Below are 26,341 nucleotides of genomic sequence, written 5' to 3'. Positions count from 1 at the left end.
TCAGCAACAATCTCCCTTCCCCCTTCCCCTGGGCCTTCCCTCCTCCCCCCCACCCCATGTTACTTTACAGACAGCCACCACCCTTTACTGATGGCTTGCTATGCAGCTAAAGACTGGACTAGGCACTTTACAAACTTCACTTAATCATTTAGTCCCTTCCAACACTGCAAGGTAGGTGTTGGGTCAATTAAAAGTTTTTGTTGTTGCAAGCAATGAAAACTGACCATAATAAACTTAAACGAAAATGGGAATTTACTAGAGGGATTTGGTGGGGCAGGTTGCGTTAGGGAGCTCACAGAAGAGGCGGAACTAGTCATGAAAGGTCAGGAACCAGACAGGCCCCCTAGTCTGGGAAGTATGACTTCACCTGGATGAATGACCTCCACTGGGATTCCATCTTTGGGTCATTCCACTTAAGAGTCATTTCCAGAGAGCAAATGACTGGCTAACTTGAGTTAACATGGCTGCACCCCCACCCATATTACTGACAACTGGGGAGACAGAAGGCAGCAACTGTGTGTTGTTAGCAGAAGTAGGACAGGATGTTGTGCAGGTAAAAACAATGGATGCCCACTATAGTATTCTTCTTTTACAGATAAGAAAACTGATGCTCAGAGAGACTCAGTAACCTGCTCAAGGTTACAAAGCTAATGAGTGACAGAGCTGGGACATAATTAGATCCTGGAGCTGGAGCTCTTCACTGATGCACACTATGGCCACCTTTCTTTTTTTTTTTTTTTTTTTTTTTTATTTATTTTTGGGACAGAGAGAGACAGAGCATGAACGGGGGAGGGGCAGAGAGAGAGGGAGACACAGAATCGGAAACAGGCTCCAGGCTCCGAGCCATCAGCCCAGAGCCTGACGCGGGGCTCGAACTCCCGGACCGCGAGATCATGACCTGGCTGAAGTCGGACGCTTAACCGACTGCGCCACCCAGGCGCCCCTATGGCCACCTTTCTAACCCCTTCCGATCTTTAGGCATTACCCTTGGAAGCAAGGAGTCTCAAGGCACCCCAGGAGTTGGCAGTAGGTGAATAGGTCTTCCACATCAGTGCCAGGACCTGCCTCTCAGACTAGCCCTGGCCTGGCTTGACCACTTTGGGCAAATCTCTTAACGTCCAGCTTCCTTCAAGAGTTGCTGTGAGATTAAACAAGATAATGTATTTATACATGTCTCTTAAACTGATTTACCACTAGATGGTAAGCTCCTTGAGGGCAAGAACGCTGTCTTTCTCAATTTAAAAACACAAAAGCCTGACACATGATAGACATTGAAAAAGTTATTGTTAGTTCATTCTTTCAGCAAATGTTTCCTGTGCCCAACTTACGAACCAGTTACCATCCTGGATATTTAGGGCATAGGCCATCCTTCAGGGACCTTAAAATCCATCTAATACTAGGAATAGTAATGAGGAGAGAGACCAGTGGTTTGGGGCACTAGACAGCTGCATCCTGAAGCAGGTGAGACTTCACTCAGAGTCAGGAAACCCTCACGCAAAGGCTTAGGAGAAAAGTACAGTGCTTTCAACCCGAAGGATATAGGGACAGCAAAGGCCTGGAGGTAGGAAATGGGTGAGGCAGTCCTGGAAAAGATTCTTGGGGAAACTGAAGTGTTGAGGCCAGTCTCTTCCAGAGAAGGGAGACCCGTTCTCCACACATTCCTGCAGCACCCAGGGTCCTATCTCCTTCCTCTCTGCCAATCCAAATCTGAGGCCCAAAGCTCTGTGAACTAAGCCATGCTGCTGGGGTCTCCATACTAATTGCATTACTGGAGAACTCATAAGAACCCTTCTCATTTAATCTTCACAGCCCTCTGAAATTGGTTTTGTTATTTTTATCCTATTTAACTACTGAGGACATGGAAATGAGAGAAATGGAAGGATCTGCCATTAGATGGCAGAGCCAGGACTCAAAACCCGGCCTTCTGGCTGCTCTTTCAACTCCACTAGTTCCTTCACAGTTATGTACTGTGTACCCCACATTCTGTAGAACAATGTCTGTGAACAATGTAACTGATTCCAATGTTCACTTTTTAGTTCTGGGTAGCCCCAATGATAAACTACTGTCTCCAGTGATTCGGTGAAAACCAACCTGACGGTAGGTAAGAAAGTTCTGTACTTTTTGGAAGTACAAGGAGTTATTCGTACACTAATGACATCATCCAGTACATATTGTGAGGAATGGTATCAACGGGGCATTCCAGCAAATCCAGTCTTTGTACACTGCTGGAAGAAGGGCAGGGAAAAAAAAGTAAAAAACACTCAGGAAGTTCGAGCAGCTCCTGTAGGAGGGTAGTTGAAAGAGAACCAGATTCTCTGACTTCAACCAAAAAGGTAGAGACAACGAAAATGAAAGCATTCAAGAAGTATCAGTGAAGCACAGGGGAAAACATAGTCCTTCACTCCTAAGAAATTCATAATCTAGGTGAAAAGGGTCAGCATGTATAACTAACACAACTGGCATCTTGCTCTAAAATTCACCAACCACATAATCTCACTGGACCCTGCCTGATCAATAACCCCATGAGAAACAGTTCTCATGGTTTAGGGTTTTACAAATGGGGAGACTGAGGTTTGAAAAGGTAACTTATTCAAGGTTATGTGTGACTCTTAAGTAGAGTAGCCAGATTTTGAGAAGTGAGATCCTGCAATCTTCTTCCTGTACACCAGATAGAAAATATTTCCAAACACCACAAAAATATTAATTCTCCTGTAATCAGTTTAGAAGACAACCCAGGAACTTGGGAGATCGTTTTTAGGAAAACAAGGAAGTGACTACTTTCACGAACATGAAACACTGTAGAAATGTTTTCGTTGGACTCACAACTACGAGCCATAATGGGTTATTCAGAGGAAAATTAAAAGTATATACAGGGTACATTTCTAAGCTTAAGTTACATTAAGTGACATGAAGGCCACTCTCATTCCTCTCATTCGGTCAACCTAGCCTGGCCACCACATAACCATTTTTTGCTGATTACCCACTGTCTGGTGCTGCCTCAGCTCTGGGGGAGGGAGCATGGTCCTTCCCTGCAAGGGCTCTGAAGACTGTGAGACAAATCATTACAATCCTACGTGGAAAATGTGGAGATGTAAAAGTGCTTCAGTGGCTCTGAGGAGGAAGGATCTGCTCTTTTGGGGACAGTCAAGGAAAGCTTCTTGGATATTTGGACTGAAACAGTGCCAAGTCCAGAGGTATGACAGAACATGGATGGTGTGGAGAACATCAAGTGTTTAAACATCCATGATATAAAGGTAATCTATGAAAAACCCACAGCTAACACCTTATTTATCATGACTGACTGAAAGCTTTTCCCGAAGATCAGGAGCAAGATAAGGATGTCTGCTCTCACCACTTCTATTCAACATTGTACTGGAGGTTCTGGCTAGGGAAATGAGGCAAGAAAATGAAAAACAAGACATCCGGAATGTAAAGGACAATGTAAAACTCTATATTTGCAGATGACATGATCTTGTATATAGAGAATCCTAAGGAATACACAAACACACCTGTTAGAACTAAACAAACAAGTTCAGTAAGGCTACTAAACTTACAGTTAAACTTGTACAAGATCAATGTACAAAATCAATTGTATTTCTATACAATAGCAATGAACATTCTGAAAGCAAAATGCAGAAAGTTCCATTTAATATAGCAAAAGACAATACTTAAGAATAAATGTAATAAAAGAAGTCTAAGACTTATACACTGGAAACTACAAAACATTGTTAAAAGAAATCAAAGACTTAAATAAATAGACATACTGTGTTCGTAGTTTGGAAGACTTAGTATTGTTACAATGGCAATCCTCCCCAAATTGTTCTACAGATTCAGTGTAATCCCTATGAACATTCTGGCTTTCTTTTTTGCAGAAACTGACAGGCTGATTCTGAAATTCATATGAAATGTAAAAGACCCAGAGTAGCTAAACAATCTTGAAAAAGAACAAAATTGGAGGTCTCATACTTCCCACTTCCAGAACTTATTACAAAGGTACAGTAATGAACACAGTGTAGTAATGGCATAGGACATCCATATAGATCAATGGAATAGATTTGAGACTCTAGAAACAAGCCTGCACATTCTTGGTTAATTCATTTTCAACAAGGGTACCAACACCATTCAATGGGGGAAAGAGTAGCTTTTTAAACAAATGGTGCTGAAACAAATGCATTATCTGCATGCAGAAGAATGAAGTAGCCCCTCCCTCACACCATACACAAAAGTTCCTTTAAAATGGATCAAAGACCTAAATGTAAGAGTTAAACTATAAAACTCTTAGGAGAAAACACAGGCATAAATCTCCAGGACCTTTCTGTTTCAAAGGATACTATCAAGTGGAAAAAAAAAAAAAAAAAAAAAACCCCAACAAAATGGGAGAAAATATTTGCAAATCAAATATATGATAAAGGTCTAAGACTCAGAATATCTAAAGAACTCTTACAATTCATAATAAAAAGACAGACAAGCCAATTAAAAAGTGGGCAAATAATTTGAGCATTTTTCTTTAAAGAAGATATACAAATGGCCAGGAAGCAAATGAAAAGATGCTCAACATCATTAGTCATTAGAGAAATGCAAATAAAAAACATGAGATACCACTTCATACCCACTAAGATGGCTATAATTAAAAAGATGGACAGTAACAAGTTAGGTGAGGATCTGGAGAAACTGACCCTCATACACTGCTGGCAGAAATGTAAAATGATGCAGCTGCTTTTGAAAACAGCCCTGTAGTTCCTCAAAAGGTTAAACATAGTTACTTTATGATCTAGCAACTCCACTCCTAGGTATGTATTTAAGAGAAACGAAAATGTTTGCTCACAAAAAAACATGTACCTTGTAGCAGCACTGTTCCTAATAGTAAAAAAAAGAAAAAAAAAAAGGAAATAATGCAAATGTCCATCAACTCATGGATAGTCAAAATGTGGTCAATCGATACAAGGAATTATTATTCAGCTATGAAAAGGAATGAAGTGCTGATACATGCTACAACATGAATCTTGAAAACACTATGCTAAGTGAAGGAAGCTAGACACAAAATGCCACATATTGTATGATTCTATTTATATGAAATATCCAGAACAGGCAAAGTCATAGAGACAGAAATTAATAGTTGCTAGGGGCTAGAGGGAGGGAAAATTAGGGGGGCTTGCTAATGGGTATAGGGTTCTTTGGGGGGTTATGAAAATAGAGTTAATAAAATTAGGTAGTGATGATGGTTAATATATGTTGCACTAAATACCATTGAATCGTACACTTAAAAGGTAATTCTTTATGGTATGTGAATTATATCTAACAACAAAACCCATATAGCTTTTCAGTGGGATATGCCAGAGGTATGGCAAACTGACACTTTTCTACAGCGAATAAAATTAAAGTTCTCTTACTAAATGATTTCTCTTTAACAAATGCTAGCACCTAGAACAGCACTTGCTGGGTACTCAGTAATGTTGAATCAATGATTACCACAAGCATAAAGAAAGGGAAAAAGGCATTTGAGATTAGCAGAATTGAAAGACGTTTTAAAATCAGATCTTGATTTAAGAAAGGCCACTCATTTCAACCATACATAAAAGGAAGGCTGTTATCGGAAAAAAACAGCAATCACTTTTCTTTATTGCTGAGGTCAGGTTGGGCAAATCCCATCTGAAAGAGCTCTGGGCTGTCGTTGCAAAGACCTGACTCAGACTCTCACTCCAGAGAAATCTTAGAGATAGGCTCCCCCAATTGTCTTAGACACTTCCCTCCCACAAGATCCATGTGAGACTAGGTTCATTCCAATCCCTCAGATAAGAGGGAGCTCATCAGGAGTGACTGACCAAAAAACAAGCAATCTTTCCCAAGGAAAGCAACTTTCCTTTCATGCTACTTCCTCTAAAATCACTGAGGATGATGCAGGAAAAATGAAAAGACCAAGTAAAGAAAGAAATCTGATGCTTGTGAGGGTAAGAACTAGCAGGTCCAGGATAAAGGGAACCCCCAAGGTGAATTAACACCTTCTGAGCACCTAAGTTATACAAAGGCACAATCCATACCCTCAAGGAGCTTGCAGTCTAGTGGGGAAACAGGGATGTAATTGTTTTAATTATAAAGCTATGAAGTACTCAACAGAGATAGAAGCAATTTGCCCAGAGTGCAGGAGTGATTCATAATGACTAGGGAATGAAGAAAGGTTTCTGGCTGTAGTGCCTGGCTTTATACATTACGATTCTGAAAGAGCAGATGGAATGGACACAGCATGAGCAATAAATGAAATATAGTAAAATTAACTGCAATGCACAGGGCATCACATGTAGAACAAGATGTGACAGGGAAATCTAATCAGAATTAAATTGGGAAAGGACTTCATTCCACATCTGCGTTTACAATTACTGGTGGTAGAACAGGGGCATTTCTGGCAACATTAAGTTTGTGGAGTCAGACATCTACCAGGAGCCCACTTTAAGATGGGGAGTTGCTCAAGCAATTAAAATAGCATGGAAAGAATGGGCAGGATATGGAGAACTGACTGGACATATAAAATTAAAAACAAAGAAGGGTCAAAAAAATGACACTCGCCTGTCCAAGATCCAGCAATTTGGAAGGGGTTTTGCAGATAGCCACTTAACGCCCCCTGGTGGATAGAGGAGACCTTCCCAGCATTAACATCATCAAGCTACTTCAGACCTCTCACATTCTAGCAAAGTTAATATTGAAACCATCGCTACCAGACTCCTTAATCAGCCTCTGCAGCAATCTCCACACTATTCTAGCTGAATGTTGTTAGAGCAGATAGATATCCCCCCCCACTGCAGAATGCTTAACAAATGACACAACAGGAACAGTACAATAAATGAGCAAATGCTGAAGTGGTCAATACTGACCTGAGAATTCAGAATACAAAGCCATTGGAGAAGTGGGTTAAGGCTTCAGAGATATATAGGACACTCATTTCTTTAACCTAAGATTACTGAAGAGAATACCTAGGTCGGAGGCAATCACAAAATATTCTGGGAACAGAGGTTAATGGTGCAACAGAATATATAAAGGTTTAAATTTAGAAATCCTGTAAGTAATGGAGAAGACTTGAGCAGGGCCAGAGGGGCAGAAACACAATGTAGTAGTACCCAAGGAATCTGGATACCGATTTGACATAATACAAAGTAGAGAAATTTGGTGTTAATGTGACCAACTACTAAACTTAAGGATATTAAATCAGTAAAAGCCAATTAGTTAAGTCCTAATTAATGGAACGATTCAAAATGAGTTAGCTGAACAGAGTAAGTGGTCACTGCATGGCTAGAAAAGATATTGCCATGGTCTTTGTTAGTTAACTACTTTCTCCCTCATTTTTTGAGCTGACTTTGGGGTAAAGACAAGAAAAGCTACCCAGATACCCCTAAGAATCTAGTGCTGCTGGTGTGGATAATTCATTTGCATGTTCAATTTACTCAGGAGTACACACTGAAGTGCTATCAGATTACTCTCTTCTGGCCGTTCTTTTACATTCCCAGGCTCATTTGATTTACCTCAAATGCCAATCAGGGCTACATGCTACCCAGAAAACTCATCATCCTCAACTAAATACACAATGTTCCTGTTAGTTGTAATTTTAACTCCTACTCCTTAATTCGTAAATGAGAACTTCCCCTCCACAACACCAGCACTTCCACAAAGGAGAATTAACAGCCATCTGGGATCTAAGAGAAAATAGGAAAATAGATAAATAACCCTTACACCCAAAAGGCCAAACAATTTTTATTTTCAAAAACAACTTTATTCATGACACATATTAAAAAAAAAACTCCCACCCCCTGGAAATGAGCTAAAAAAATAAAGAAAATCCACCTCCCACCTCCCTGTTCCCACTTCCTCCCATTCCCTCCAAATAAAAGGGAAAAAAAGGCAAAGGAAAACAAAACAAAACAAAACAAAAAACTGAAAAACAAAAAAACGCCCCAAAACCCCCCAAAACAAGGTAGTGCATTTCCCCAAGGGGTAGGGGAATTTACACTGGAGCCGCTGGGAGCGGAACGGAGATCTTCCGGCTACAGAAACCTGCAAAGAAAGACACTCAAAACAGAAAAAGAAACACAAAAGGAAACAAAATAGATCACCAGGCAATCTGGAGGGGCAGGGAGCCGGAAAAGAGGGGTGGGATGGGTGGTAGACCTGGCAGGACAGGAGCAGGCAGGAGGGGACTGTGAAAGTTAGGGAGAAGATGGAGGGAAGGTAACAAGCAGAACAGTTTGGTGTCCTTCCAGAGCCCTGGGTAAAAAAACCCCTCCTACCACCCATGCCCACCTACCCTTGAGCAGCCCCCAAGGTGGTGAAGTGGGACAGGGAAACAAGGGGAGCAGCTTGCGCAGTTGAGACGTGTCCATGGCGAATCCCCAGAGTGAATGAGCAGCCCCCTGCCCCACTCCCTGGGCCTTCCCCTACTCCCCAAAGCAGGTCCCTCCTCAGCAGTTAGTTATGGGATTCTCCCCCCTTTCCACAGTATATCTTTTTTTTAAAAAATATTTTTTTTTCCATCAAGGTCATCTTCTGTTTTTCTTTTTTTTTTTTTTAATTCTTTTTTTTTTTTCCTTCTTTCCTCTTTTTTTCCTCTCTCTCCTCCTAATACACACTTTTTTTAGTAAGGGGAATACCATGATGTCGCTCTAGCCCGGCCCCTGGAAGAAAGAAGGAGAGTTAGGTGTTAACATAATCACTTAAGAGTCAGCACAAGCCCCTCCCCATGGGCCCTTGCCCCAGTTATAGTGCAGGGAATGGGGGGAAAGAAGTTTCCAAGTATCCTAAAACTGACCCCATTATCCCAGAAATAGTGACACGCCTGGCAAATGGGAGGGGACAATTTAACAGAATACCTTGCCATTGGCAAAAAAGCATATCTGAGATAATAGGGGCAAGAAAACGGACTTATTGTTTATCCACTTTTCAGTCAGTTCTCCACAGCTCTAAACCCCAGGCCTTCACCATCAGATCCTCCCTAATTCCTGGGAGTAGATAAGTAAATCTTATGAAAAGCCAAGGTCTATATGCTTATCCTGTCTATTTAAAGGCAGAGAGATGATAATAAAGCAACAACATGGGCATCACACTAGGCCCAGAGAAAAAGTTAACCTTGTAAAACACTGGCTCAGTTAAAAAGTATCTCATTATCCTCCCACATGGCTGTTGAAAAGGATCAACTAGCCTCTGGTATTCTTCCAAGGGAGGTTCAATCTTCAACTCCTCCTTAACTCTGGGAAAAGTAGCAAATGTCCAAGCAGTGCCTTCACTACTCTGAGGCCATTCTTCCTGGCCTGTTTTGTAAACACCTTCACTGCCACCAACTCTCAAGGGAAAAAAGGCTGGGGGAAGAACCATCTCTCAGAACAAAGTAGAGAGATCCAGCCCTTATCACCAACTCTTGCTCCAGAAAACGATGATGAGACTGGCCTCCTGGCCTGGCCTGCAACTACCTTCCTCACCCTGCACAGGCAGGAGACCAAGTCCCTGGAGACCAAGGGGAGGGTAAGTGAGGGAGATTCCTCAGATCAGGAGAGAAGGAAACATACAGGGCTCATGGGAGGCGGGGGGAGAGGAGCAGCCCATCTATCCTGACCTGTAGACGCGACCCCGGGGCCTGCTGTTAAAACCACTGTAGAATCGAGAGCGGGAACTGTTGTAGTTGGTGGTCCGGGCACGGTATCGGGCTCGTGGGAAACCCCGGTCTGTTGTGCTGATGCCTGGTCTGTTGGTTCGTTTTGGGATCACCTGACAGTGACAGATGTACAACAAAAAGCCTCAGAATAAGCCTGGAGAGTTTACACAGAACCAGAACAGCAATGGGCATGGGGCTTACCTTGATTTGTCTTCCTCTAAATAGGGACTCATCTAAGGCCAAGGAAGTCCTCACTGACTCTTTGTCTGAGAACTCTATATATGCAAACCTGAAAAGAATAATAGTCATTTTATCTATCTGAAGTTTAAAAAAGCAGCTTACGTGTCAAATCCAATTTTTAGGCATGCTTTACTCAAGTAATAACACATCCACATTTTTTTATTACTTTTCAAAAAATTCTTAAATGCAAGATTTCAATCCAAATTTCTAGCTACTCTTGGAAAATTATAAAACAGTATCCACAGGGCCTGGATTTCCATATAGCAGAACCAGTTAGGGCTAAGCAGAAGCTGTCCCTCTCTCTTCTAGCTCATGAATACACCCACACTAACCTTCATCTTTATCTAAAGGCCTCTGAAAGCATTTACGTGCAACCCCTGATACATATCTCCATTAATTCCTCATAAGATGAACACCACTTACTTTAACAGCAAGTTAACTTACTGTTCAATATAAAACATTTTGTCTACTTTTAAAATGTGATTAAAATGACCTCAACTTACTTCCCTACTTACCCTTTAGGATGGCCACTAAATTTGTCACAAAGTATGGTAACACGGTTGACTGAACCACAACCATGAAAGTGTGCTTCCAGCTCTTCTGCTGTTGCACCATAGTCCACCTGTGGGGATAAAGGGGTTATGTTTCACAGGTACTGGGCAAACAAGCTCCCATCTCAACAGGTATCTCCGCCGAGCCTCTGGGCTGGGCCACCATATACACCAAGGCACATCAAATCTGATTCTTTAAGAAATTAATCCTTTTCTCTTCCCTAAAGCCTCTGCTGATCACCAGTACCTTTTACCCCCTCCAAACCCTCCCAATATTCCCCAAATCCACCACCTATCCTTGAGATGTTCCTTTCAATACTCCTACTAAGCAACTCCCAAAACAAGAGCTTCCCCCAACACCAATCAGGGCCCTAATACATACATTGCCAACATAAATGGAACGGGCATCAGCCTCCATCTTCTCTTCAATGGACATGATCACTGGGCCAGCTTTGAAGAAAAAAGAAATCGGAGGGGAAAACAAAGCTAGTTTTCTATTTGACCAATAAATGTACCCCTCCCACCACCAGTGCTACAGTGAAGGCAAAGATTTAGGTCTGCTCTGTTCCCTGCTGTACCCATTATCAAGAATACCATCTAACACACAATAGGTACTCAGTGAACATTTGACAAATCGGCAACAGATTAACACAGTCCTAAAAACCAGAGAGAACAGTACAGGAATTCCCTCCTTCCCCCAAACCAAGTCCCTGTTTATTGAATAACTTTGAGTGAAATCATTTGAAAAGTGAACAAAATCAAGGGAACCCAAACTCAACATTTCTGGATTAAAGGGAAAGCCCCCTGTAGTGGAGCAATTTCTTAGGACTCTTAAAAGGTCTCAAACTAAAAGAAGAACCATGAGCCTTGAAGGTCAAATGCCAACTGGAAACCTCCACAAAGAGTAGAGGTAGAATAAAGAACAAAGAGCAACACACATGTAAAAAGGACAAAGAAAGGCACAAGATTACCATCATCAAAACAGGTTTTTGCCTCACTAAGGTCAGAGGAACACACAATGGACAATGACCACAGCACCTGCCCAGTAATTGCTCAGACAAGCAGCCTCAAAGTCCCGAGCATCTAATCCCATACAACCCGTGTTCGCATAACCCTTCCGAGGACCCGGGTTCCGCGTGCAACCGCCAGTTACTCACCATTGCCTGGAGGTGGACTCATATTCATCTGTTTCTCTACCTCGTTCTGTAGCTCCTTTAGCTTCTCGGCTTCTTCCTCCATCTCCCTGACTCGAGCTTTGATCGCTTCCAGCTCCTACAATGAGTGGAGAGGGTATGGAGAAGAGCTTAACAGGAACCAACGCAAGGGCTGCGCCCAGCTCTCCGTCCGAGCGCGGCCTCATGCTCGGCCATTTCCCTCGCCCCACACACGGGTCACGATGAAAAGAAAAGCAAGCTACCTTCTCTAAAACAATACTAAGCACCCATAACGCCCGAATCAACCCGGCTAGGCCCCTTCTGGCGGTCGAGGATCCGTCCCCGGCCCTGCCCCAGCCACGTTATTCCCCGCCCACCCCCACCCCCCGCCTGCCTCCCGCCTGCCTCCCGCTCGCCCGAGCTCTGGGCCTCCCGTGACACGGACGGCCCTGCTCGTTCGCCCTCCTTCCCTCACCGGGTCCTCAATGGCGCCGTCCCCCGGGTCACCCTCGACCAGTCCCGGCTCCTCCTCCTCCTCCTGGCTGCCGGGGGCTCCCGAGCCAGGCCCAGGGCCCGGAGCTCCCGGGGGGGCGCGGGGCCGGGGCGGCTCCTCTTCGGGCTCGGGCTCCGGCTCGGGCTCCAGCAGCAGCTCCTCAGGCTCCAGTTCCTCAGACTCCAGGCCGTTCCCGTAGTCCCCTGCGCCCCCCGGGGCCCCCTCCCCGGCCTCCCCACCGGCCCCGGGCACAAGATGGCGCCGCCGCCCCGGCCCGGAGCCCCGACCGCCCGCAGCCCCCGCTGCTGCTGCCGCCGCCGCCGCCGCCGCCATCGCCGCTCAGACTGGGGCCCGCCGCCCGGCGATTGGAGAACTGCGCCGGGCACGCCGAGGATTCATTAGTCTAGCAGCCTGCCCGTCACCACCAGCTAGGACTCCATTGGGGAATATTACTTGACAATCAAATAAGATCCCACCCTTAAGGCGGGATATTGCACCAAATTCTCAAATCCCGGTAGGGGAATTGGTCTGTCAATCAACATATGTCCCACCTCCTCTCAAGTCCTTAGGTAACAATACCGCCAGAGCTGTGACGACATTCCTGCTTCCCGCCCCGCCTCCAGGCGGATCCGCGAAGTATATGACGTTCGGGGATTGGCTGCTGGCTGGGTGAGGGGAAAGAACCAGTCTTCCGATCGCCTTGCCTCACCGGCCGTCTCAGATGCCGATTGGCTCGCGGGATTTGAAGGGCTAACACCCGTTTAGTGACAGGTGTACCTTGCCCCGCAACGGACGGCCAGGCTTCCATCAAGGGAAACCCGAGGTCACATGACTAGTCCTGAGGGAGGCCGCCATTTTGACACTACTGGTTGCCAAGTAGAGAGCTGTTGGAAGGCAGAGGCCGGAAACATTGAGGCGGTTTCTGGAATCTGGTTTGCTGACCAGGAAAGAATCAGTAGATGGGATGTTGCTGGAAATGGAGGTTCTGAATGGCGCTCTCCAGTAAGCTTACTTTTCCCATCCAGGTTATTGGTACCAACATCCACCATCCAGTTCTCCCAAACCAAAAAGCAGGGAGGAATCCTCACTCCAGAGCTACTAGCCCTGTCTGATCTGTCTTCCTTGCACAGGCATACTTTACAAACCCCTGTTCATGCTCCAGTTTTAGCCTTTTTCTTGGACTGTTTGCTACAGCTCCCTAATAGGTCTCTCAGCTTCCAGTGTCATCTTTCCAAGCCTCGCCGCTACTTAGAGCCGGCTCCCTTTTGCTGGCCCGGTAAAAATAAAACTTTACCGTGGCCTTAAGAGATCTCAGGACCAGCCTACTTCGCAAATGTTATTTCCACCCTTCTCGTTCCAGGGGGGTGTACCTGCACACAGGTCTGTACCTCTACACGCAATGTACCCATGTACACTGCAAGCCCCAGCATCGCCTCTACTGAAGAACCTTTCACTACCCCCTCCTTTCCCATGACAAGCAGGCCTACTCCCACTGTGCGCTCATTTTGTCCTGCATTGTGAGTTTGGGAATGAGTGGCTGGATCCTACTTATATTTGCAACCCCACTGTGGGGCAGTATGCTTTGTACATAATAGATGTCCAATAAATGTTTGCATTTATTGGGGATCTGGGTGCCACCCTCATTTTTCAAGGCTTTCCCACTCCCCAAACCTTCCTTCAGTCCGCAGAGGAATTCCTCCTCGCAGGTTCCCAATACACGTTTGTACTCTGAGATAACCAATGACACCTAGTCCTGGAAAGCAGGGTTGCCCTATTGTAGCAGTGTTACTACGCGTTTTTTAAAAAGTAAGGAATGATGGTGTTAAGTTTGCAAAAGGGTTATTTGTGGCCAGACCAAGCTACGGTTTGACAGCCAGATTCAAATGAGGCCATTCAAATTAGTTAAATCAGACAACCCCAATAGGATGTGTATGGCTGGGGCAGGGATTTGGACAAGAGGAGATCTCTGTTAGCAAACCAAAAAGTCAAAAGCTTTTCAATATACCCCATTCTTCCCCTCACCCTCACTTCTCAAAAATCCTTACCTCAGGAACAGGGGAATTCTGAGCAGAGTCATAGTTCTTAAAATTTCACTGAAAATTACTTCAGCAGCCATCGCAGCTCCAGTGGTCTGGGGGAACTAACGTGAGCACCGAAGACAAACCCTAAAAGATTGTGAAGTCGCTGGAAGAAAAAGGTTTTCTACTAATCTTAACCTAATCAAGATGTTGATGTTTTATTGGTGCCTGATTTAAGCTAATGAGGCAAATCAAGGGAAATGTGATTTTTTAAATAATGCTTCAAATCCTAATTTTGTTGAGCACTTGATTTTGTAATAGGTACAATCCTAGATTCCTTATTATATCTCATTGAATCCTTAACAACTCTATGAAGCAAATATTTCCAAAACTATAACTTGTTTTAGGGATGAAGAAAGAGTGAAGTAACACCCAAGTCATGGAACTAATTAGCAGTGAGTAGGTGGTAAAAGTGGTGGGACATCTGACCAGCTCAGGTCGTGACCTCCCCATTCAGGAGTTAGAGCCCTGTGTCAGGCTCTGTGCTGATAGCTCAGACCCTGGAGCCTGCTTCAGATTCTGTGTCTCCCTCTCTCTGCCCTTCCCCTGCTTATCTCTCTCTCTTTCTCTCTCTCTCAAAAATAAATAAACATTTTTAAAAATTTTGGAGGTGCCTGAGTGGCCCAGTCGGTTGAGCGTCCGACTTCTGCTCAGGTCATGATCTCACAGTTTGTGGGTTCAAGCTCCACATGAGGCTCTGTGCTGACTGCTTGCTCAGAGCCTGGAGCCTGCTTCAAATTCTGTGTCTCCTCTCTCTGCCCCTCCCCCGCTCACGCTTTGTCTCACTGTTTCTCAAAAATAAATAAATGTAAAAAAAAAATTTTTTTTTTAATTTTTTAAAAAAAGAAAAAAATGAGCAGGGAATTCAAAGCCAACTTTCGAAACTTAGGTCAAAATTATTACAAGGTCTGCTTTAATACACAAAAATTACATTATGTATGATGTTGAAATTCGGAAAAAGACTAAATTCCCACAATAGACAAATGTTTAGGCAAGTTGTTATTATATCCAAAGATTATTATGCACCTATTAAAAGGTTTACACATAGTGTGTAATAACATGCAAAAGTAATTATGTTAGGCCAAAGAAGTAAATATAAAATTGTATATAAAGTATGATTAAAGTATCATTATGATGTCTTAGTTTTTAAAAAAATAATTTGGACTGGGGCACCTGGGTGGCTCAGTCCGTTAAGCTTCCAACTTCGGCTCAGGTCATTATCTTGCAGTTTGTGAGTTTGAGCCCCGTGTTGGGCTCTGTGCTGTCGGTTCAGAGCCTGGACCCTGCTTTGGATTCTGTGTCTCTCACTCTCTCCGCCTCTCCCCGCTCATGCTCGCTCTCTCTCTCTCTCTCTCTCTCTCTCAAAAATAAATAAACATTTAAGAAAATTAAAATAAAAAAAATAATTTGGACTGAAAAAATAAATAACTTGGACTTCAGGGGAAAAAAGGGAGCAAGAATCAGTTCGATGTTTCCTTTGGTAATATGTACTAAAAGCTTTCAAAATGTTGAGATTCTTAAACCAGTAATTGTATTTCTTATGATCTGCTCTAAAGAAATAATCTAAAAACTGGATCAACATTTGAGAATAAAGACATTCGGGGCGCCTGGGTGGCGCAGTCGGTTAAGCGTCCGACTTCAGCCAGGTCACGATCTCGCGGTCTGTGAGTTCGAGCCCCGCGTCAGGCTCTGGGCTGACGGCTCGGAGCCTGGAGCCTGTTTCCGATTCTGTGTCTCCCTCTCTCTCTGCCCCTCCCCCGTTCATGCTCTGTCTCTCTCTGTCCCAAAAATAAATAAAAAACGTTGAAAAAAAAAATTAAGAATAAAGACATTCATCAGAGTGAAAAAAATGTAAGCAACTTGAATGTCCAAGTGGCATACTCAGGAAAATTATTATATACACATAGATGTAATTTTATATGGTCATTATGCCTTCAAAACATTTTTAGTAACAAGGAAAAACTGCAATATAATGGTAAGCAGAATTGTAGTATAGAAAATTGTATATACAGTATGATCATAAAATATAAGCACGGACAGAAGATGGGAAAGAAATACGCCAAAATATTAATAGTAGTAATTTCTGAGTAGTAGGATTATAACTGACTCATAATTTTCTATGTTCTATGATTTTTTTCCACAATATCATATATTATTTTTGTTTAAAATTAAAAAACCTTCCAACTCCCAAATTACTCTAATAAGCATGATTACTTTTACAAACACATTTAAAAAGATATTTGAATGGTGACTTGTAAAGTAAGATACTTCCCTATTAGACTGTAAACTGTAAAAGGCAGGGACATCATCGTAATTATATTTGTATTCTCATTGCCCATCACTCTGTATTCAATAAATGGTAACTGCATTAATGATCTTCCGTAATAATTTCAATATCTTACCTGTTGTTGATGCATAGAGAACATCAACGAGATAAGTTTCTAAGAATGAATTTGTAAAAAATTATTATGCAATGATGTGAAATCTACCCATTATGAGTATAATTTTCCTTCATTAGTAACCTCTCAATAGAGGGCCATGGAATTTTGGGAAAATGGAAACTCACTGATGCTGTGTGCCAGAAGAAGGAAACATGTGCTAATAGAAGTGAATGGATAGTGGAAAAAAAGGAGAATTAGGGGTGCCTGGGTAGCTCAGTCGGTTAAGTGTCTGTCTCTTGTTTTCAGCTCAGGTCAGAGGATCTCATGGTTTGTGAGTGTAAAACCCGCATCGGGCACCATGGTGACAGTGCGGAGCCTGCTTACGATTCTCTCTCTTCGTCTCTCTCTGCCCCTCCCATGCACTATGTGTGCGTTCTCTTTCTCTCTCTCTCTCTCTCTCTCAAATAAACTTAAAAAAAAAAAAAAAAAAAGAATTAAATCACTAAAAGGGGATGAGGGCAACTCCAGTTCTGTACAAAAGGGAAAAGTTTTCTTACTAAACAACATAAATACTTGGCTTTTTGGTAGTTTCATTCCTGCTTTTAACTCTTGCTTTTTTTGCATGCTGCAATAATTCTCTATAACCTAGAACTACGTTATTTAATATGGTACCTATTAGTCACAAATGGTTTAAGCACTTGGAACATGAGTAGTCTGACTGGAGATGTACTGAAAGTATCAAATATACACGGAATTGCAAGACTCTGTATGAACAAAAGACTGTAAAATAAATTAATAATTACTTAATATTAATTATAGGTTGAAACTATAATAATTTTTACACTGGGCTAAGTAAAACATTGTGAAAATTAATTTTATAACTGTTCCTTTTTGTTTTAATGAGACTACTAGAAAATGTAAAACTACATATATGGCTTGCGTTATATTTCTGTTGGACAGTGCTGATACAGAACCTTGCAACCTTGATCATATACTTACCTCTATCGTGGAGCCAACTCTCAATTATTTTCTAATGCAAAGTCTAGCCTCGCCTACCTTAATTCCTTAGGTCTGTCCTTGCAGGGAAGTGAGGTGTGCACTTAAATGAGAAAGAACCTCCTTTGGGCTGCTTATTTTCTATTCTGCTTCGTTAACTTTTTAAAAACTTAAACTTATTTTAATATGCTGTACCAGAAATATATGTTCTTTATAAAAAAAATCAGAAAATACTGACAGTAAAAAGAACAAAATAAAACACCAGTAAAATCCAACACCCACAGATAATCACTAATGATATTTTGGCATATATCCTTCCTGAAATTTTCAGTACATAAATACATACAGAGGCATGTACACACACACATATTTACATATTTATTTTAGCAAAGTGGGATCATACTGTATATATTGTTTTCTATTTTCTTTTTTACCAAGATAGAAACATCTTTCCGTATCAATAAAAATATTTTTCCAATTTCATTTTTCATGACTTTCCTCAAAAGTCACCTTAGAAATGAGGGTTTTCCCTGACTATTCTATTTAACATTGAAATTTACAGTTACACTTTCCTAATTCCATGCTAATGAATTATTTTTCTTTATAGCATTTATCACTTCATAACATGAAATGTTATGTTAATGAATATCAGAAGCGAAGTGAGTAATGGGGAGAAATGCTCATTGTCATTAAAGGCCGAACCACAAGTGAGGACTTGGACACCATCACACAAAGATTTGGGGTAAGTTTTCCTTGTTTTGGTTTGTTTTTTGTTTATAGCCATCCCAAAGTACTGTATATACACACCCTCTTAAGATTTGGGTTGGCATAGGGGCACCTGGGTGGCTCAGTCAGTTAGAACTTGGAGCCTGCTTCAGATTCTGTGTCTCTCTTTCTTCTCCTCTCTCTGCTCCTCCCCCACTAGCACTCTGTCTTTCTCTCGCAAAAATAAATAAACTTAAAAAAACCTGTTTTTAAATAAATAAAATTAAAAAAAGATTTGGGTTGACATAGATGGAGCTCTTGGCTTTGGGCATTTGGCAGGGGTTAGGAGATGGGGAACAACTCTGATTTTCTTTTCTTTATGGTCTCAACACTTTCCCAAGTCCTTGTTACTCTAATTCTTGCCATTAACAAGGTCACGAAGAGATGATTAGATCAAGAAATGTCCTGACACCAGGCTATAGAGTGTAGAAGTCACAAACCCTGCTCAGTCCTTCTCATTAAACTTCTGGGCTTTATTTTTTTTTTAATACGACCATTACATATTACACAAAAATAAAAGTCAAATGAACTTGATATTTATAAATTATTAAATAAAAATACAGGAATATATATTTATATTTATAGAGCTTTTTCTTTTCTTCTAAACTAACCAAATCTGTTCTCTCGCCATTTTATGATTTAAAAAAGTAAAATAGTATATACCCTAGAATAAGTGGGGAGTAGGATTAATAATCGCAGGACCTAGTTGCCCTACTTCTGCTCCTTCCTTGGCCTAAGCAAGATCCCTATATGTCCCTTTGGGCTCTGGAGAGCAAGAAACACCCTCTCTACCTATTTAATCTCTGAAAAATGGCAATTAGATTTATTTCCCTTATTTTTTAAAAAATGAAATAGATTTAAAAATTGGGAGCCATACTCAGCCTTCCTGGCCAAGAGCTAATCCCAAGGAACTATATGGCTCTAGAAGAGTCTCTAGTTTTCCCTGACAGAAGAGTCTCTGGGGTTTCCATTGCCCCTCAAGAACAGGACAGATCAAAACTGCCCACTACGGTCCCATTCAAGCTATGCTTCTGGGAATCCAAGCCCTTTACCCTTTCAGAAAACAACTTCTCCTTCTACCAAGGTGTGAAGGCCTCAGAGCAGGGCATTTCAGTTACCTGACCACGGTCCCTGCTGCTCCTGTTTGCTAAAGGCCCCCAGGAGAGTTAACAGGGATAGGTGGTCTTGTGGTAGAGGGGAGGGTGGAGTCTGCCCCAAACCTGGGGGAGCACAGGCTCCAATTTGGAGCTGATGGTCTAGTCAGTGGTTTTCCAACTTTTTTTTTCAGCAGCAAACCCCTTAATGCAAATAAAATCTTACCCTGAACCCCGATATGTAAGACAGCTACAAGGGGAGCTATTCTGTTTAAGGACAAGTAGCCCAGCCTGCTCAGCACCCCCTCCCTTCACCTCCCCAAGGCCTCCTGAGGCAACCCCTAGGAAACCTCAGGGCTCTGCCAAGCAGCCTGAAAACCACTGGTCTAGTTTGTCCTGAGCAAGTCAGAGACCCCCCACCCCACCCCAACTGCCTGCCACAGACCAGCTCTGAGTTTCTGGTATCAGCATACTCACGATGGACCAAGTGGCACATGCAGTCTTCCACCTCCCCTATAAATACCATTAAAAAGTGCAGCCCTCTCTCAAAAGCAAAAGTCTGGGCTAAACACCTGAGGCCAATTTTGGTCCCACATTCTTGTGAGTACAACTATGTTGCCACATTTTGGGACCAAATGAAAATCCCAAGAAGAGTCAACCATGGTCTAGCTAAGCTGATCAGTGCTCAGGATCAAGGGCAGGGTTCTAGAGCACTGTGTCTGAAGTCAGCATTGGAGAGCAGCAATTTTAGCACCTTGGGAAGTGCAGCAGTGAGGTCTGGCTCAGGGCATGCATCTGGAGTGAAATCATTTCTTTCTCAAAAGAAAAAGCTATAAGTGGAATCTGTTCTAGAGGACTGTGAGCTCTAAAGTTAATGTCCTCAGACTCAGAGGTACAGATAAGTAACACCCATGCAAACAGCGTGGCTTCAAAGAAAATATAAATGCTTCTAGGTCATGGTAGGTACTCTAGAACCCATATATCTGGCCCTTGATAAAGCAGCACCAAAGCCCACTACACGGAATAGGCCAGTCACGGAGTATAGGTCACCCTCACACCTATGGGGTTCAGAGCTGGAATGTTCCTCTCAAGGCATCAACAGTCTCACTGAGACACAGTGCAAGACCCAGACTTTACTCTAGATCAGCATTTACCTCCACACACTCACAAGGAAAATTAGAGTCCCAATTTAGAGTTTGAGTTTGGGTACAGAAGGTCCCAGAGACAGGGAACACTTTAGGCACCAGTGTGCCCCAGTGGGAGAGGAGGGCGGCAGGTAGGTCCAGCTCCCCACCCACCCCCACTGCAGGCTCCACGGCCCTGTTTTCTGTCAGAGCCCAGGAGGCAGCAGCAAGTGCATGATGCACAAGGAATAGGGACGGTGAAGCAACAGGGCCAGCTACAGAACTTATCTCCAAAGCCCTGCAAATGACTTTCTGTGGAAAAGTGCCCAAAGCCCTCTTCTGGATACAGTGTTTTTCCCATAGCCTTGAGGCATCAGGACAAGGAGAGGGGGAGGAGGGAGTTGGGAGGAGGGGCAGAGAGCTGCCCCTTGTTCTTGCCACTTCAACAGGGAATGTTTTCTCTGTGAATACGGCCGCCACCATGTTAGACAAGCAGCCTAGCATGCACACAAGCACGTGTGCACATGCATACACATGTCCAAGCAGCCCAACATCACAGCCACCTCTCCCTATCACCTGAGAACTCCAAGCTTCCATTCCAAAGGGATGTGCCTTTGGTGTTTTTCCCCAAATCTCACTCATCCAATGGAGACACAACCCCTTATGCAAATCCTCCTTCTTTAGGGCTACAAAGTAAGCTCTAGTTATAGTTTTGTGTTCCTATACCTATAGGCATGATCTCTCCCACCTCCTCCCAACCCTGGAATGCCTCCATCTGCCCTGCTCGCTTTCCAAACACATCCCCTAATGTCTCCAGCTCATCCTTCCGACTGCCTGCCTGGCACACACAGCTCCTTCCCACAGTACCCTGCCCCTTCCCATCCCCATTCCATGCCCATCCATTCACCCACTTCTTCCAAGGGCATTTCTCTTGTTCTGTTCCTGCTCTCTTGTCCCCCAACTACACCTAGCCCCACCTGGCCCTGGACTTTCTCACTTGCTAGCAAAAAAGGCCCCTACAGTTACCAGGGCCCCCAGTGCCACGGCCCCTGTCAGCACTGTCCTCACTGAGGCCCAGTTCCCCTCCCGCAGACGCCGTGCCTCCTCCAGGGCCCCGTCCCCGTATAGAGCTGTGAACTCCGCCTGTGGGAGAGAAGGGAAGTAGGAGAGAAAGGAGAAAGGGATATCAGGAGAGGAAAGAGTGGAGGAAAGAGGAGAGGAAGAGTTCCAGTTCCATCCACTACAAGCACTACCCCATACCCAGCTCCTCTCCAGCCAAAGCTCTACTGGCTGCAAGCCCCGATCATCCCCCATGAGCGCCTGGCTCATTTGCCCTTTCTGCCTCAAGTGAATCCCAGCCTTTCCCTGGCCAAACATTTTGCTCGGAACTGGCATCCTTTGCCAAGGCTTTCCTGACCCCCTGACACCCCCCCGCCCATGCCACATACTCTGGTGTAAAAAGCTCCTGATGGCTGGATGCCATTTCCCTGCAGGCACTGTGTATTCTGTCCTCTGCTTTGGACCATGAGCCCATCCAGTGATGACTGCATGGCAGCCCTGGAGTGCGTGACACCCATGGTGAGAGCATCTGATTCCACCCAAATAGGGAGACTCAGACCCCAGCCTCCAGCCAGAACCCCTGTCTTCCCTCTGGAGACCATCTTTGCAGAGGGGTGTGCAGAGCAGCAATTGAGAAGCTTCTTACCCAGCCCCCACTGCTGTGGATCCAGTCGGCCAGCCGTGTCTCCAGGTAGGCCACCATCCACTCTTGCACTTGTCCCACAAGTGGCTCCATCTCCTTGTTGACACTCTCAGCACACAGTGCGGCTCCAAAGACAAAGAAGGCCACAAGGCGGCCCCAGTTGGGGCCCCCTTGGAAGAGTTCATCAGAGACCTGGGTGAAGCGTTGCTGGGCTGACCCAGGGGTCACATGCAACTGGGCTGCCAAATCAGAGAAGGTGCGCCGGAAGCGGGTCTCAAACTCATCTCCAGCTGCACGCATGGCTTGGTGCAGTGGGTCAGCTGCTGGGCCCTCCCCAGGGCCTGCTCCACAAACATAACCCTTCTGCCTCAGCTTATAGCCTACAAAGTCTGCCACTAGAGCCCGTGTGTCTGGGGCTGAGGCTGGGGTCGCCATCCGGGCAGCTGTAAGAGTCAAGGATGAAAGACTGGCATGAATATATGGTCAGAGAGCCAGAAGGGGCACTTCAGGCTTGGCCAACCCAGTGAGAGGTGGGAGGAAATGCTCAGAGACCACTGAGCAGGGAGGAGCAAGAATGTGGGAATTAAGTCAAGGTGAGAGGCCAGAGCATGAGGGGCTGACCATTAATTTGTAATGTGTTAAATTAAATGTAAAACAAGTAAATTTTATTTTTTAAAATACTTTAGATTCTTTCCATAATAAAAAAACACCAACTCTATAACCCCCCTACAAACCCCCTTTCCACAATACACACCATTTTAGCTTAGGGTCTTAGTACCTCCCCAGAGGGAAGATGTGAAGATGCTGGCAGAGGCACAAGATGGGGGAGGAGACAGGAGCTGAAGGAAAAGGTGGGAGAAGCAAAGGGCTGCCAGGGACAGAGAAGGAAGGGGACACTCACCCAGCCTGGATGGCAGCTTTTAGGACCCAGCGCTGGTGGCAAGGAGCCCCCAGCTGGGGCCTTTCATCCTCCTGGCCAGCGTGGAGCCCTGGGAAGGGGAGGGGGAGAGCAGAGCTAGGCGGGGAAGGCCATGGATCACAGTCTGGACAGAGAAGACTGGGGTGCAGCTCCCGGGACCGGCCCCTGCCCCCAACGTTCTACCAGCTGTGTGGCCGAATCCATGTTTAATGACTGTCCTCCCAGGAAACCCAGGGCCAAGGGCTTCCTGCCGTCACCGTATCTACTCCCGGCTCCCCCCAGTGCAATCCAACAGCCCAGCTCCTCCTTTACCCCCACCCTCAGCAAGTCTCCAACCCCTCCTGCCTGCCAGGTTAGGGATCTCACGGGTCAGGCCGCTGCCAGGATCCGGGCCGTTTCCTGGTGCAGGAGCTGGGAGGGAGGGAGAGACGGAGGAAGGGAGGGAAGGAAGGAGGGAGGAGAAAGGGGGGTGGGAGGGAGGGCCCGGCGCCGGGTGATGATGGGGCCCAGAGATGCGTCCAGAGAGAGGGGCGGAGCTGGGAAGCAAGCTTGGGAAGGCCACAACTCCAGAAGAGAGAGGGCTGCTGGAGGCCAAGAGGAGCAGGGTGGAGAGGAGACAGAGGGCCAGGTTGGGCTCCTGAGCCTGAAGACTGCCCAGAGAAGCCGGCTAGACCTCAGGAAACCTCGGAGCAAATTCAGCATTTCCAGAAGGTCTCTGATGTTCCACGCACTTGTTGAATTTTTCCAGCCTTAGAGTGGATGCCTGAATTAGAGGAGCAGTTCATTCCAGTGGGAGCTGCCTGCGAGGTGCCTCGCCCTGTGGTACTGGCAGACATGACATAGACACCGGACATCTCACTTCCTCTTTTCTCCAGGAACTTTAACCCAGTAGTCGCTTCAGAGGCTGGGGCTTTAACCAGGCATCAAGACTTGGATCGCAAGTAGTTTCTGCAGGTAACTTTTCTTCACCTTTTTTCTTTTCTTTTTTTTTTTTTTTGTAATCAGATTGGTTTTCTTTTTACTTCTCTTTACTCAACACGTGAACTTATTCTCATTATGACAAGTTCAAACAATATAAAGGTATAAGGGGAAAAAATACGAGTCCTCAATCTCCTTCCTTCTACCCTTTGCACAAATCCACCTCCCTTCCTGGAGGTTACCAATGTCAAGGTTGCTGTTTACCCTTTCAGACAGACAGACAGACAGATAGATAGATAGATAGATAGATAGATAGATAGATAGATACACCTATTATTTATACATGGCAATATATTTATACAAAACAGTTCACAGGATATGAAGCAGTCTGACCACAGGTGATCCTCAGGAGGGCCCTTGAGCATTCTGACTGGGCCCCTGGGCCCCGCTGGCTCTTGCAGCTGGCATTTCCTTAGGCTCCATTTAGAGGGATCTCTAGCCAGAGGCTAGAAAGAGGCAACCCAGTTCTCCTTTCTTGCTGGTTCCCTTTGCTTCTACCTCCAGTTCAAGTCTTGATATTCCTACCTGCCCCTACAGTCACTGGAGAAGAAAGGTCATATCTGTAACAATGATCGTAACAACTAATACATTTTGAGGACTTATTAGGTGCTAATATAGCTAATAGCTAATAGCTAATTAGGTGCTTTCTTTTTGTGCATGATATTTTATCCTCACACCAATCCCTATGCTGTTTTATCCCCATTCTGTGGGTGAAGAAAGTGAGGCTTGGAGAGGTTAAGTAATTTACCCAAAGCCATATACTTAGAAATTGTACTCAATTTTGTCTGACTTTAATGTTTATTTATTTTTGTGTGTGTGTGAGAGAGAGAGAGAGAGAGAGAGAGAGAGCACAAGCAGGAGAGGGGCAGAGACAAAGGAAAACACGGAATCCCAAGCAGGCTCCAGGCTCCAGCTGTCAGCATAGAGTTGGACACAGGGCTCGAACCCACAAACCACGAGATTATGACCTGAGCTGAAGTCAGACACTTAATCATTTGAGCCACCTAGGTACCCCTCAATTTTGTCTCACTTTCAAGTTTGTCTTAACTTTACCTATATTGCTATAACGTCATCTCTTCTGCTTCAGGTAATCAATGTTGTTTTAACACCATTTACAAGTCTAAACTCATTTATCCCTTCCATTCTGAATGTACAGCAGATTCCACACTTTTATGACTGTATCCTTTCAACCATCCTCATTTCTTCTTTGCTCTTAGGCTGATCATTCCAGCTGCCACCAGCAAGTCTGCCTTCTTCTTTAGAGAACAACCTAGTCCAGTCCTTCCTGTGCAATACTAATTTCTTCTAAGACACTTACTTGAAACAAAAACATTTTTAAGTCTCAGGATCCAAATATATTTCTATATGCCTGCCCATTTATTTATAAGCTCTGTGAGAGCAGGAACAGAATTTTATTCACTTTTATGTCCCTCTGGCCTAATAAGCCCTCAGTAAATGTTTATTGAACAAATCATTCAATGCCTCTGGCCAGTTATTGAGTAGGCCAACACTGATGCTTGAAGATAACCAGAGTGGCTATTTAAGAAACAAAGACTGAACTGTAAAGAGGAAAACAAGAAAAAAGAAAGAAACAAAGATTGATTTGGAATAGAGGTTCAGTGTCAGTCTGAGCAGCCAGAACATAGCAGCTGGACCAACACAAATTATACCTGGCCCAAAGCTGTGTATCTCAAGAATCTTCCCAGACCAATATTATGGAGCTTGGGAATGGCAATTCAAACTATAGACAAAGCAAAAGTGTTTTAATAGAAAACCTCAGGCCATATAGGCCCACTTTGAACCTTATCTATTCCTTCAATGATACATTTTACAAGAGCAAGGAAGACAGTTTTTATTTTACAACATTTAATTTATTGCTCCTTACATAGTTATGTGGAAGAAAGTTTTACAAAATGCTTGACTGTAGGGGAGTACAGGTGGCTCAGTCAGTTAAGTGGCTAACTCTGGATTTTGGTTCAGGTCATGATCTCATGAGTTTGAGCCCACGTCAGGCTCTGCCCTCACAGCAGCAGAGCCTGCTTGGTATTCTGTCTCCCTCTCCCTCTGCCTCTCCCCCATTTGCTCTCTAGATCTCTATTTAAACAAATAAAAAATTAAAAAATAAAATATAATTATTGTGTTAAAATGATTAACACAAATTAGTATAATGTCTAAAATAGGAAAAGTGTATACATATATATGTATATATACACATATATATACATATACATATAT

General features: G+C 44.1%; 1 protein-coding gene and 1 long non-coding RNA gene across 5 annotated transcripts; both read right to left on the bottom strand.

Moving 5' to 3' along the window:
• Window positions 1-229: 229 nt before the first annotated feature.
• Window positions 230-2,053, bottom strand: LOC131516968 (uncharacterized). Its single transcript, XR_009264305.1, has 2 exons — window positions 954-2,053; window positions 230-720 (listed from the first exon to the last, which is right to left on the bottom strand). It is a non-coding gene; the product is annotated as an uncharacterized LOC131516968 (long non-coding RNA).
• Window positions 2,054-3,430: 1,377 nt separating this feature from the next.
• LOC131516963 (bcl-2-like protein 2) lies at window positions 3,431-24,087 on the bottom strand. 4 transcript variants are annotated; one of them, XR_009264302.1, is made up of 7 exons: window positions 12,052-12,541; window positions 11,580-11,694; window positions 10,805-10,872; window positions 10,387-10,493; window positions 9,833-9,920; window positions 6,867-9,744; window positions 3,431-6,213 (listed from the first exon to the last, which is right to left on the bottom strand). XR_009264302.1 is itself a non-coding variant. In XM_058738555.1 (6 exons), exons 1-6 carry the CDS (start codon window positions 12,400-12,402, stop codon window positions 9,583-9,585), a joined length of 891 nt encoding a protein of 296 aa, XP_058594538.1. In that variant the 5' UTR covers window positions 12,403-12,541; the 3' UTR covers window positions 3,431-9,582. The 4 variants fall into 4 exon arrangements, 3 of the variants coding, with proteins under 3 accessions (XP_058594538.1, XP_058594539.1, XP_058594540.1); XM_058738555.1 differs by having other exon boundaries at window positions 3,431-9,744; XM_058738556.1 differs by lacking the exons at window positions 3,431-6,213; window positions 6,867-9,744; window positions 9,833-9,920; ... (2 more) ...; window positions 11,580-11,694; window positions 12,052-12,541 and adding exons at window positions 17,890-21,650; window positions 22,213-22,652; window positions 23,111-23,198; window positions 23,495-24,087.
• Window positions 24,088-26,341: the final 2,254 nt, after the last annotated feature.

The sequence above is a fragment of the Neofelis nebulosa genome, chromosome 7, assembly GCF_028018385.1.
Source record: "Neofelis nebulosa isolate mNeoNeb1 chromosome 7, mNeoNeb1.pri, whole genome shotgun sequence".
Taxonomy (NCBI): domain Eukaryota; kingdom Metazoa; phylum Chordata; class Mammalia; order Carnivora; family Felidae; genus Neofelis; species Neofelis nebulosa.
Note: the sequence above shows the minus strand (reverse complement) of the source record. Positions and strands in the feature narration are given on the sequence as shown.

Coding starts and splice junctions, on each gene's coding strand:
- LOC131516963 (XM_058738555.1), bottom strand. CDS start 12,402: ATGGCGGCGGCGGCGGCGGCGGCAGCAGCAGCGGGGGCTGCGGGCGGT. Junction 11,695..12,051: donor ACGGCGCCATTGAGGACCCG/GTGAGGGAAGGA, acceptor CACTCATTGTAG/GAGCTGGAAGCGATCAAAGC. Junction 10,873..11,579: donor GAGTCCACCTCCAGGCAATG/GTGAGTAACTGG, acceptor TTTTCTTCAAAG/CTGGCCCAGTGATCATGTCC.